The sequence below is a fragment of the Cardiocondyla obscurior genome, linkage group LG01, assembly GCF_019399895.1.
Source record: "Cardiocondyla obscurior isolate alpha-2009 linkage group LG01, Cobs3.1, whole genome shotgun sequence".
Classification (NCBI taxonomy): domain Eukaryota; kingdom Metazoa; phylum Arthropoda; class Insecta; order Hymenoptera; family Formicidae; genus Cardiocondyla; species Cardiocondyla obscurior.
In genome coordinates this window covers 7141755-7155045 of record NC_091864.1, presented here as the reverse complement: position 1 = coordinate 7155045, position 13291 = coordinate 7141755, and the positions used below count along the sequence as shown (strand labels likewise).

At 37.9% G+C, this 13291-nt stretch overlaps 2 protein-coding genes and 1 long non-coding RNA gene across 9 annotated transcripts in view; 2 read left to right on the top strand and 1 right to left on the bottom strand.

Annotated features, from left to right (window-relative positions):
- The window catches only part of Per (period circadian regulator), a 21655-nt gene extending 17601 nt beyond the window's left edge, over positions 1-4054 (top strand). For 5 of the 7 annotated variants that reach the window (XM_070674306.1, XM_070674312.1, XM_070674357.1 and 2 more), the window contains exons 15-18: positions 7-257; positions 524-802; positions 897-1199; positions 1295-4054. In XM_070674306.1, the coding sequence (XP_070530407.1) occupies positions 7-257; positions 524-802; positions 897-1199; positions 1295-1408 (947 nt within the window). In that variant the 3' untranslated portion in view covers positions 1409-4054. The remainder of the gene's footprint in view (positions 1-6; positions 258-523; positions 803-896; positions 1200-1294) is intronic. The other 2 variants (XM_070674348.1, XM_070674321.1) reach the window with 1 other exon arrangement.
- Positions 4037-13291, bottom strand: LOC139113267 (WASH complex subunit 2-like). Its single transcript, XM_070674293.1, has 12 exons — positions 13051-13291; positions 12757-12885; positions 12439-12627; positions 12198-12355; positions 11780-12128; positions 11560-11683; positions 11289-11477; positions 10864-11201; positions 10292-10644; positions 6821-8163; positions 6578-6696; positions 4037-6495 (listed from the first exon to the last, which is right to left on the bottom strand). Exons 1-12 carry the CDS (start codon positions 13051-13053, stop codon positions 4984-4986), a joined length of 4806 nt encoding a protein of 1601 aa, XP_070530394.1. The 5' UTR covers positions 13054-13291; the 3' UTR covers positions 4037-4983.
- Positions 8170-8977, top strand: LOC139113550 (uncharacterized). Its single transcript, XR_011547710.1, has 2 exons — positions 8170-8711; positions 8784-8977. It is a non-coding gene; the product is annotated as an uncharacterized lncRNA (long non-coding RNA).

Below are 13291 nucleotides of genomic sequence, written 5' to 3'. Positions count from 1 at the left end.
TTTTAGTGTTTGCTCCAGTATCCTATGTCGCGACGGCGATGACTGGGGTGATTTATCCGGCTGTGATCGGCACACCTCCATCGCGTGCTATGATGTACCGACCTTTTTTAATACCCGAGCAAGCACCGGCGGCTACAACGTGCGAGAACCAGCAGCTCAACGACAAGTATTTCGATCGCAAACGACCGAACAGCCAGGCGACCAGCGTCAAAGCCGAGCCGGGAAGTATAATGGCCATATCCGAGTCCTCAAAAAAGGTAAAATTATCGTACCGAGTCTTATGATTTTTTTTATTAAATACTGGAACAAACAATAGCCCACGACGCTCCCGTTAAAAAATTTTTATATAAAAAAAAATTACGCCCGATTTGCGAAACTCACGCTCACCTTCCCTCCAACCTCGAGCCAACTATCCGTTTATAATTAAAACAATTAAATCGTTTATTACACAAAATATTGGAAGAAATTTTTGGTATAACTACGATTTCTTATTAAAATATTATTTTAACGCTGATTCTAATAGGTTCTATCACCCAGAGAACTATTCTCGTCATGCGTGAGCAAAGACGGAGGCTGCTCAAACGTGATGGACCTCTTGACACCAGTGGTCGCAAAAGAGCATCGTCGGCTGATCGATTACAACGGAGACGAATCGAGCTCGTCCAGCTTCTACAGCAGCTTTCTGTACAAGAGCAGCAATAGCAGTTGCAATCCGGATCAAAAGACGTGTGAGGTATCTTCCGAGGTAGAGAATCAAACGGTGCAATCTTCGAAAAATGTTCAAGAAGCGTCTCAATCTTTCGTACGTTTCCTTATTATTTTTTTTATAACTTTAATACAATATATACTAATATCTAAATATTTCCGTGCTATGCTGTACAAATTTAAATATGCAGGAACATACTAAATGTCATCGAGGAATGCAAAGAAGGGATCCGTCTTGGTTGGAGGGCGTTCAATTGACACCAGAATTAATCTACGAATATCAGATACATCCAAAGACATTGAACGAAGTGCTAAAAGCTGACTTAGACACGATGAAGAATTTTAATCAACCGTTATTGGTAAACGATCAACTAGGGCAACTCTATCTAGATCTGGAGATGGAAAGTTTCGGCACCGAGCTTATTCTCGAGGAAGGAATTACGTCGAGCGGAAGCGACAGCGGAAGTAGCAATGGTAGCTGGACTGAATCGCAGGTGAGAGGAATTATTAAGAACGCGTCGCGGCATCGATTCAGGTTCGTTTTAAATATTTTTTGTGCCATTACGCGACTTACCTGATTTATTTACAGCGCAAGCAGAGGAGAAGAATGGTAAAGCATGATAAACTAGTGATGGTTCACGAAGAGAATGCACCTTTACCGCCTCCATTGTCGTCCCAGACTGTATCTTGCCAGCATTCATAAAAGTTCCAACCGATTCGTTACTAACAATTTTAAAAGGTACTCCAAAAGTTAGTGTTTGTTTTTTCACACATTTATTACTTTCAAATAAATCCAGGATCAAATATAAATTAATTTTTTTAGTCGATCAATAATTTTTCTAAAAAAAGAAAAGGTTTTAAAACAAATTAATTTGTGTGTATAAGCAGCAAAATAATTAACGCTTTCGAATAACGCTATTTCGATTGTTATACTTGCATTTACGGAAGAATTATTTTCCACCTAAGAATAAAAAGACAATCAAGATACATCATAAATGTTATAAGACAGATTAATCGAAGGTACAAAGTTTAGAAAGACTTTTGAAATTGCCTTAGCCAAGCAGCGAGTACACTTCACAAAATTCTTAACGCGAAATCAAATATATAATCTATATATAATATCTATATGAGATTCATATAACAATGCATTATATTTAGGTACAATGTATTCTGTCAGTCGCGGGATGCTCTTTGAATCAACCAAATAATTTTTGACGGAATTTTCGTGATGCTGTACGAAAAAAATTCCTTAAGAATTCTACATTTTATAGGAAATAATTAATATATATAATTTAATATTTCAACACCGTTCGCGTATATATGTTGTGTTACAATGATTGTGTATGTTAGTTGAGCAGAAGATTTCTACAGTCGAGTTTTTACTAATGAAGCGGATAATACGCACGAATATCCAATGAGCAGATAATACTTTCTACAGCATAATTCTCGTATATAATCTGTTCCTTTTTTTTATTTCTTTTTAATAGCTATTTTCGATATCTTATTTTGGTGAACGTTTATATAAAATTATTTTTACAAATATACATATATAATATATATATATATAAAATATATTATATTTTATATAAATTTATATATTTAATATGTAAAAGAACATTTTTATGCGCGTTTGCAAAATTAACTTACGCAATAACTATTCAATTTAATTAATTTTAATTCTATACGATTGTATTCCTTCATTAAAAGTTTCCATGTAGAAAGAAAGGACCAACATAGCTGTAATGGACGTCTTGAAATAATATATATCGATAACGGAATTTTTTTTTCTCTTTTTTTCTTTTTTATAACTTTGTATTAGATTTTACAATTCTGTATCAATGACGTTTATACCAAAATTGTTGGCATGACAATTACAAAAAGAAAAAGAATGTGTTATAAATCCTGCTAGAAAACAATTTATTTTAATTTTTCTGTTAACGTATAATTACAAGCTTGCTTGTAATTTTTTTTAGGAGTGATAATTACGCAAATAAAGAGCTGATTTAATATTAAAGTTATATATCCACGCGTAATAAAACAAGACTTGCGGTACCGCGGTGTCGTATCGCGATTTATATGTATATTTAGTGTTTTTATATATCTCTAGGAAAGATATTTTAAACCAAAATATATATTAAGCGATATACATATAAGAGTGTGTATGGATATATATTTACGTATTTATAGATTATATATGTATTTAAAGCGTATAATACGTGTTTTTGTTTGCGGTTTTAAATTGGTTTTTTGTAATAGTTCGTACCTTTAAAAAGATTATCTTTTTAATGAAGAAACGCGACAGACTATAATTTTCTCGAATTTTATTTTCCGTAAAAAGAAAAAATTAAAATTAAGGAAAAATTAAGTTTAAATATGGCACGAGGTAATTGTGCACGACGACTATATTAATTTTAAGCAAATTGAAACTTGTGTACGTCATGCGTTTAGAGAATAATGCATCCGTAACCGGATGCACGGAGTTATGTAATTGCAGCGCGGATTTGCGTTATTTGAAGGAGATAAATTTATTTTAGGAAATCGTTAGTTTATCTAATAGGCTTAGCACAAACAGCGTATTAATGATTTACGTTATGCGACATTTGCATATTGTATATATATTCGTAAGAAACATATTTTATATACCATGCATTTGCAGACCCGTCGTAATGTTATAGCCGCCGTATGGATATTGCGACGCGTATGTAATATATCGGAAACGATACTTTGTACACACCGGCGATTAAATTTAAATCGAGATCCGATTTTATAAAAACGCTCACGGGAACATGTTCCAGATTACGGACGTATAATTTTATCGCTTTCTATTTTCTTTTTCTTTTTTTTTTTAATTTTACTTTATGGAAACTAGTTGCTTTTTTTTTTACGTAATACCATATACAATGTATAACTTTTATTTCGAAATAACGCACGTTTATCTTGCTTACCTTGTTACATCTTCGTAGGCAATCACTTTACAGTAATGCATGGACATATAGTGGCGTAATATACGTTCCATGTGTACGAATACGTTCTAATCTCCCGGCAGAATAAAACGTATTAAATATTATATATTTGTCAAGAATATACATATGTCTAATAAATATAATTTTGTTCCTATTTGTCCACGCAGTATGCAGCAATTGTTTCGTTGATTAAAAAAAAATTGCTCTTTTTCCTTTTCTTTCTAGAAAAAAAAAATTAGCTGCAAAGATTTAAATTGGATTACAAGTAAGATGTACCGTTCCAGAAGATTGAGGGGTATCATTGTCCTCGAATCGATTTTATTGTACTACTGTGTGCGACTTCGTCGAGATATATACATGACACAAAGTTACTGAGATAAATTTGTATTTTATTTTATTAAATACATGCGGGATGAACAAAGCGAATGGTACAGAAAATATACATCTATCACGTAGGTGAAGGGCGACTTCGCGATACAATTAGGTACTCTCAAATGTATCTCGGTGCTGGGCATAAAACTTACTACGCGTTCGTTGTATTCCGAATAAATGCTGAAAAGGAAAACAGTGGACGTTTTTTTGTGTCTATTACAAATTCGCTGGTTAATAAAACGAGATGTAATCCGTTTAATGTGGCACGCGTGAAAGAAACTTATATACCTCTCACAGATCCGACTCACTAAATCAAAAACGTAGAGCGTAAAATAAAATTCTCCACGATGTTTTCGAATTGCACGCTACCCATTCTTCAACATATAACAAGATTCATATCATAGATGGGCGACATATTTAAAAACAAGCTAATAAAATATAAATTAAAAAAAAATATATATATATATTTATATGCATCTCAGCCACAAAAGTTTACTCGGTGCACGCACGTATTGTCGTTTTATGAAATTAAAATAACATAAATAATTGTAAGGAACAATTCTTTAAAGCAGCGCTTTTCGGAATTAGTGGTCAAGTTCGGCCGATTTCTGATCGTCTCCGCCTTTGGTCCCCCACTATCACTCGAAGTTCGAAGGACGGCTGCTGATCGTCCGTGAGATTCTTTAACTCGAGAACGAGTTTAACGCGGGCGATCAGCAGCCGCCCGTCGAGCTTCGAGCGATAGTGGGAGACCGAAGGCGGAGACGATCAGAAATCAGTCGAATTGGGTTATTAATTTCGAGCGTTGCTTTAAAGGAATAATAGAGCAAAAGCAAGTTAGTGGTTCCGTCACACAATTTTCCTAGACACGCGTGAACTTCCGTGGCTAAGTGAAGTATGGCTAACAAAAAATCTCACGAATATTTAGCTTAAGGAAACTGAATTAATCGTCTTGAAGAAGACTTAGCGGATCCTCAACGATCTTCTCGGCCATTTTTTTCAGGTCTTTAGTAACCGGTTTTTTCACGGCCGATCTCGAGCTTGACGTAAGCGTCGTCGTCTTCGCTTTCGACACCGTTGACACTGGCTTACCGAAGATATGGCCATCGTCGTCGTCGTCGTCGTCCGACGCGAACAAGGACTTAGACGACGCGACAACTTTTTTAGGAACAATTTTCTTCGTAGCAAACAGATCGACGTCGTCGTCGTCGTCGTCGTACGCCGTGTTACCAAAGATATTTTTCAAGTTCGAGTTCTTGGCTTGGGAATCGACTTGAGAATCTTGTTTAGGCTCCGAGAACGACGCGCTGTCCGATTTCTGTGAATGGCCCGACGACTCAACGAACAAACTGGAGTCGTCATCTTCGTCGTCGTTAAAGATGCTGTTCTTTTTTCGACTGGCTGAAATAAGACTCGACGTTTGAGTATCTAGTTTTACTTTGCTGGACGCGCTGCCGAAGAGCTTATCCTCCTCGCTATTTTGTGCGTCGTCGTCGTTGCCAAACAGATGGATCTTCGTGTCCCGCAGCGGCTTTTTCACGGTTTTTTTCAACGGCGCCACGGAAAATAAATCGCCGTCCATATCGTCGTCCGCGAATAAATCCAAGGCGCCCTTCTTCGGCTCGCTCGGCTTCTTCGCCGAGCCGTTAGAGAACAAACTGTCGTCCGACTCAGAAAATAGCAATCCCTTATTTTTTTCCGGCGATGGCGTCTTTGTGACAAATGCGAACAACTGACTAGGATCCTTTAATGGATCATGGGTGCTGTCGCGCAGAGGGTCGTTTGGTTCCTCGTCGGACGATTTTTTTATCTCTCTTTGCTCATCAGTCACTTCTTTATACGTATCATTTTCCTTCCTCATACTTTTCAATGTATCTGAAAAAGTATTATTATCCGATCGCGTTAAATCGTTCGATTTATTTTTACCTCTTTTGTTAGTTGCCACGTTAGTGTCGATGTCGTCGATCTTTTTAATCGCAGTATCTATTGAGAATTCGACAGCAACGGGCGTTCTGTTAGATTGACCGCCGTCGATAGGCGAAAGTATCGGTGCTCTACCGAATAATGTGTCTTCCTTCTGCGGGTCTTCTGGCAAGTCTGGCGGCACGTCGAACAAGTCTTCCTCGTCGGTAGATGGTGATAGAAGAGTATTCCTGTTTACACTCATTGAGCTTTCTTTGCTAATACTACCCAGCTCGGATCTGTCGTCTGTGGAGAAAGGATCGATCGTCGAGCGCTGAGCATTATCATTGGGGATCAAGCGATCGGAGGAACTAGTCGCTAAAGCGGTGGATGGATCTTTGCTAGACGAATAGGTACTGGTGTGACTTTCCTCCTGAGAGTTATCGTTGTCCGCGTTGTCGACCGCGTCGAAGTCGATGCCGCTGTGCCGCAGCGCAGATTTTCGGGCGTGCCGGCTTTGAGGACGGCGTTTTGCTTGAATTCTTACTCGGCTCTAATAAAAAAAATATTAAAAAATTAAAAATAAAATTAACATATCTTTATTATGCAAATTAATAATATATTTTTATAAATACCTTAGATGCGGTGGTAGATAACGTTTCTACTTGAGCCAGATCATCGAAATTTATGGCTACTTCCGCGTTACTAGCGGTAGACATTGTTGAATGAGACGATTCTTTCCGCGTGCTATCTTCTGTAAAAAATAATTTCTTTTAATTTATCTTTTTGCTCCAATTAAAAATTAAATGTACAAGATTTCTTTCCATTAAATCAAGTGAAAAATTAACATGTTTATAAATTATATTGTTAAACGATACCTGATATACTCGGAGGTGAAACGTGGCCGCTAACGGCTAAATCTCCGCCGTTCTTGTCAACGACGTCTTCATCCTCGTCTGCCTTGTCGTCGCTTTTCCTCCACGACGGCGGCGCATCCATTGGTGAGAGTATTTTCAAATCACCCATCTTTCCCATTAAATTCTTTATTTTACCAGAGACTAATCGTCGAGGTACCTGTTGATTGCCGTGCTCTTCGGACGGTGGTGAGATCGTTCGGATGCTCAAGGTTTTTGGTGGAGAGTTCTTCTTCAACGTACCGTCTTCCTCGATGTTAATAGGCATTTTTTTTATTTCAGTTTCACTCTTTTCCTCGCGCGTGTCGTTCGTCGCCGCGGTATCACTGGACCCTGTAGTTGTCTCGGCGTCGCGATTTATATTCGATGACTCTAGCGAGCTTTTATTTTCTTCAGGTAGTTTCTGTACTTTCTCGGCAATATTACCTCTCGCTTCTTCTTTGGATTTTAATATATCATCTCTGTGCGATGCAGCCGGCTCCTTTTTCCCAAAAAGATCATCATAATCGTCATCCTCGAACAGAAGATTACGAGGCCTTGTGGTTTTCGAAAACAGTCCGTCCAAATAATCAGGGGGACTGTTCTTCTTTTCAGTTTCGAGACTAGACACGTCTTTTTTAGAGGCATCAATCTTTGGTTCAATTACTGCGTCTTTCTCTGTTAAGGAGGTTTTCGCTGATAGAAACAGATCATCTTCGTCTTCAAAGAGATTAATCTTCCGCTCGTTCTTTGATTTTGTCAAACTCGTGCCAAACAGATCGCCGTCGTCGTCGTCGTCGTCAAATAGGCTGATCTTCTTTGGCTCCATTTTCGAGTTTTGTGAAAATATATCGACGTCCGGGACGTCTTTGCCGCCAAATATGTCCACGTTGTCGTCGAACAAACCGGCACTTTTCGAAGCTGACTTCGTACGGTCGCTCGAAACCGTGGAGTGGTAATCCGTGCTCTTTTGTGATCTAGAGCCGGAACTCGCGGCGGAGAAGAGCTCGTCGCCGGAATCAGAGTCGTCAAAGAGGGACGAAACCTTTGACTTGCTTGCTTTCTTCGAATCGGATTTACTAGGCAACGGCGGAGGTCCGAACAGGTCGTCGTTATCAAACACGTCGTCCTGTAGCAACGCTGAAGCGTTCTGCTGCTCTTGTTGTCCCGACTGATGCTGTTGCTGCTGACTATCACTGTTAGCGTTCACTGAGTTGGCAGGATGCTGCGTTCGCGCCGTAAATAAACTGTCACTGGTAACACGCTCGCGATAGATTTCTTCGGACTTTAACGATCTCCTTGTCGAGGAGGCTTCTGGCTGGAAGTTCCTAAAAAAAAAAGAATTATGTAGTTATATGTTTTTACTTCTAATGTTATTTTCTCAATAAGACTACAGATAAAGAGACAATTAAAATATATAAATCTGTACGATCTTGTTGAATTGCTCATCTTATCGCATATGCATAATACAAAATATAGAGAATCACAAAAAATTCAATTACAATCGATAATATTATTTAACGATGCTTAAGATGAAATTGTGATATGTTAATCTCCGCTGATCTAAGTAAATCTCCTTTGTTCCATTTTTTCTTTTTTCTTTTTTTCGTATAATCTCTTTATCTCCCATTATTACGTGCGATATCACACGTCTTGCTTCGTGCCTGATCGTGCAAAACAGAAGACGACATGCTCTCCTAAAGATCTATAAAAGAGATGAAAACGGTATATAAATGTCGTAATTTTTTTTCAAGTTTTAGTAACGTGTCTTCGTGGCGACTTTCAAAGCAAGAAAGTAAAATGAAGAGCTATATCCTCGCGATCTTACTGGTGATGACGATGTGCGGGATGATTCACTCCGCTACGCAAGTATTCGGTAAGCACAAATCGTTAATATATTATCACTTAGATGGTGTTCTCGATTTTTAGTCACGTAGAATTCTTTTAGGACAATGCTTGTTCGGGCGAGTGCTTTTGACACCGGGTGAACACACAGGACGCCCGTGCTCGAAACTAATTTGTGATAATAATGGTCAAATTACTGTCGAAACGTAAGTGACACAAGTATTTTACAACTCTACACATCTATACATTTTAATGCAAAGTCCTTTTTTTTATTATTATTAAACTCCACGTTTTAATTTTATTTTATTTCTTTTCAGATGTCCTATGATGACTTCGTGTCGTAATGGAACGGCAATTGGTTGGCGGCCTGAAATCGAAGGCTTACCTTATCCATTATGCTGTGCTCACCCGATTTGCACGGAAAACGGACCCCGTGCTTTACCGTAACGATGACTTACACAACGAGACATTCTCTATGTAGAAATATCGCTATAAATGAATATTATTGCTTCAGAATAATTCAAATAATTTTTGTTTAATCTATTAATTATTGCGGAAAGAAAATTACGACACTTCTCAGTTGCGGTAACGTCCAGTTTTTCCTTGCTATTGCTTTAAATTTTTATCATGCAAAAAAAAACACACAAAAAGCACTTCTTTCTAGCGATCTTCACTCTTTCGTAAATTTCATCAATCGATTGAAGAAGCGTGGTGCCTCCGACATAATTCGGTGTAACATTAAATGCAAATAAACGACGCTTTTGCTCGAATCCGTTTACTTGACCGATTTTCACTGCTGTAGAATTCTTGCTTGCTTACCATTTATTTCTCAGAGTCAGCGTAAAACTGTGATATTATTTCAAACAAATAAGCCTCACTTAAGTAGAAATTAATCATGACTCGCACCATTGCATTTTTTTACCAAATTGCTTTTTTTTCTTTCTTTTCTTTTAAATCACTTCATACAGAGCCACTCGCAGTTTCCCATGTTCGATCGGTTCTCAACGGCGGAACGACTAGAGAGAGAGTTAACTCATGATGAGAGCATCAACAACAGGCCACGTTATTCCATATTGTAGTTTGCCTTGAACTAGCCGTGATATTTACTCGTCGTCGTGCAATAGCGCGTGTAATGGGCACAGTGAATGACTAACGTTTGGGTCATCGATTCAACGACGCCGTAGGTATTTAGAACACGCGCTGAATGAAAGCGGTTTGCGTTAATATCCACATTTACGGAATAAGAAATCGTGACGGACTATTCAGTCTTCAATCCGCTGTTTTTTTAAGCGAATTTCAGGTGCACAGCGGAACGAGTGCCATGGTTCTCGTTTGCATTCGTCTGGATGCAGGCGTTATCTCATTCAATGAGCGAGTACGCAATAGTGCTACGTTTCTTCTGTGTTTACGCAGCATACTCGTAAGAAAGAATAATATCGTGTGTCATCAGATTTCTTCCACTCGCGGTATGTAATTTGATAACCCGGCTCCTGGGAGTCAAATTAATTTAAGCATTTGATACGCAATGCGCGAGATTAATATCTTTCTTATGCGCTTAATATTCAAATAAGTAAGTAAAAAAAAATTAAGTTAACAAAAAGAATAACTTACCAAATGGATCCGAGTGTGTTGTTGATGCTGGATGGCTGTGTCGATATCCCGCTGCTATTGGTGTTGTTATCGATAATTATGGATATATTTGCGGGATTCTGCAAACTCAAGACCGACTCAACGTTGCTCCTCGTCGCGCTACCGTCATTTTCAGGCGCGCCATTATCATACTGCGAGCTACGATTTGATACCGACTCAATGTTGCTTCTCGTCGCAATGTTAGAACCTCCTCGAGCGTCGCTATCAGACGACTCAGATGACTCTTGCCGCCGTTGCATTATCCGACTCGATAACTTGCTTTCGATGTCCGAGGTCAAAACGTTCCCAAGTATCCACGCGCCTCCAACAGGTTTCTGTAATTTATTTTAATATTAAAAAAATAACCACTGTAATAAAATAGTTTTTTTTTCTTTACATAATTTTTAAATTAATTTAAATTACTAAATTAAAATATTCTTGTAATAATATCGAGAATTAGATTTTTAAAATATCGATAAAATTAATAATAAGAGTATACTTCTGTTTAAACTCTCGTTACTTGGCTGCATAAAAAAATTATTTCGAAACCTTACTTTCTTACTCGACTCTTGAGTTGTATTTGTAGACGACGATGGCGCAGTTTTGTGAGATTGCTTTTTGGAGTTGTCGAACAAGTCTGCATCGTTTTCGTCGTCACTAAATAAGTTGGGGAAGTTGACATTGGTTTCTGGTGTGCTCGTAAATATGTTGCTGGTTATAACATCCAAAAATTTCTTGGGAACATCTCCCGTAGTTGTGAAATCAGCGTTCTCGCTCGCGGAGATTTCCTTCGTGTTCTTTTTGACATTCTTTGACGAAAAAATGTCATCCGAATCTTCCTCTGAATCGGCATCGGCAAATAAATCATCAATCGCCGATTTCGGTTTTGTTGCTAAAAATTAAATCAAAGAAATTAAATAAAAAATTAAATAGAAGAAGAATCAATCGTATTAAGAACGCAAGTTAAAAAAATACTTACAAACTATACTAATCGGTGGCGGTACGTCGATACTAGCTGGTATAATATTATTGTTCTTGTAAGATTTGATTGGTTTCTCTTTCCACAAATTTGCGGACACCTGATCGTCAAAAAGACCTTTTTTATCACTAAACAAATTGTCGGAACTATTGAAGACACCGTCATCCTTCTCGCGCGCGAATAAATCATCTGAAAAATATAATTGTTATCTAAGCTCACAAATAATTTATTTACACATTTATATTTCCGTGACGAAGTATTAATTGTGTACCTTTAAATCGATTAATCGACGATTCACTAGTTTCATCCAGAGCGACAGGCTTTTGCGCTTGGCGAACGGTGCCTAATCGTTTAGCTAGCTCTTCCGCAAAATTCGGTGCTGTTTCATTCGATGTCTGCAAAAAAAAAATGCATTATTTAATTCTTAAGTATATTCTTATTTTTGAAATTTTAATAATTATAAGACGTGGTTTGTCACGGAAGTTAATTACCTTTGACGTATTAGGTGTAACAGATTCCGAGGCAGAATTTATATTATTCTGAGATACGATATCCGCCTTATTATCTCCATAAGATATATTATTGCTGTGATCATTGTAATTATCTGAATTACTGGAAGACGACGACAGCCTCGCTATATTTATTTCCGGATTAAATCGACTATTAAATACATTTACATCCTCTTTCTCGCTTTCCGATTCCTCCCTCTCTTCGTCGGCTTGCTCGGATTCGCTGCTACTGCTTTCTAAGCCTATCTTACTTGATGCTAACCATTTTTCAGAGCCGATAACATACGGCAAAGGTCGATCTTGATATCGATCATTGGGTCCCACAATGACACTATAAATTAATTAAACATCGGCATTAAAATAAATTATATACAGTTGCATTTTATATAAAAATATTAACCTGACTACTACTGCGTCTCCCTCATCTTCTTCTTCGCTGTCACTGCAAGACACATCCATTACTTTGTACTTTTCGTCCAAGATATTTAACCCCTGTTTAACACTCTCACTTATACTGGCCAGGAGAGCCTCTGGCGCTTGATCCTGAGTCTTCACGATCTGACAAGACAAAATTTATTTCAGTCAAACATTAATAATTAAAAATAAAATATATTATTACGTTAAAATAAAAAAATAATTACGTCCTGCTTTTCCTCAAAATTTTCTTTAATTTCTATGTCATCCTCCTGCACACGGCTTTCAATAAATTGAGTATTCGCCAAAGCTAGAGATGTATTCGTAATGTTATCCACTAATATCTCCGTTTCTTTTAGCTGCGTTGTCAACGTATCCAGAGCAGATTGCGTTTTATTAGCTTTAGAGACCAGGTTCTACAATTTCATACAAAACCAAAATGAGCTTGCGTTATTGAATTCGAATATATGTACGTTCCGAAATAACATATTATTTTCGACAACTATTTTCAATTAATCGAGAAAAATGACAGAAATACTCCGTACTTCAGAAAACTGCTGAAGGTGCTTAAGAAGGCCGACATCACCCGCCAGACTCCACTCTCTTCTCTTCTTCCTCATCTCTTCCGTGGTCCACGGATGATCCCATGATTTGTTTATATCATCTGACATGTCCTAAAAAAATTTGTCTAAGTAACGCCACTCGTTCGTTTATTAAAAAAAATAAAATAAAAAAAATACAACTTGAATCTTTAAGAGAAAGTCATCTACTTGCAGTAATAACTTGATAACCTAAGTGTTTCCCCGCGGAACGTCGGATCTGTCGCATGACGCACTTACCATGCCGATCGCCCGTGTCTAAGTAGCACGACGGAGAGACAGCGAACAGCTTTCCTTTTCGCGATCACATTTAAGCTGATCGAAAAATCGCAGCCTGGCTAATTCTTATCGCAAAAACCTGAGAGGCTGACACACAGGCTTACAGCTGACAGAGCGGAGTAATTACAGTCACAGACTATGATTCTATCAAAGGTTAGAATAGGGACTGCATCGAGTTGGGCCAGAGCGCACTCTGGCGCGT

Coding starts and splice junctions, on each gene's coding strand:
- LOC139113267 (XM_070674293.1), bottom strand. Junction 12,129..12,197: donor GGAGACGCAGTAGTAGTCAG/GTTAATATTTTT, acceptor ATTAATTTATAG/TGTCATTGTGGGACCCAATG. Junction 11,202..11,288: donor GCCACCGATTAGTATAGTTT/GTAAGTATTTTT, acceptor TTTAATTTTTAG/CAACAAAACCGAAATCGGCG.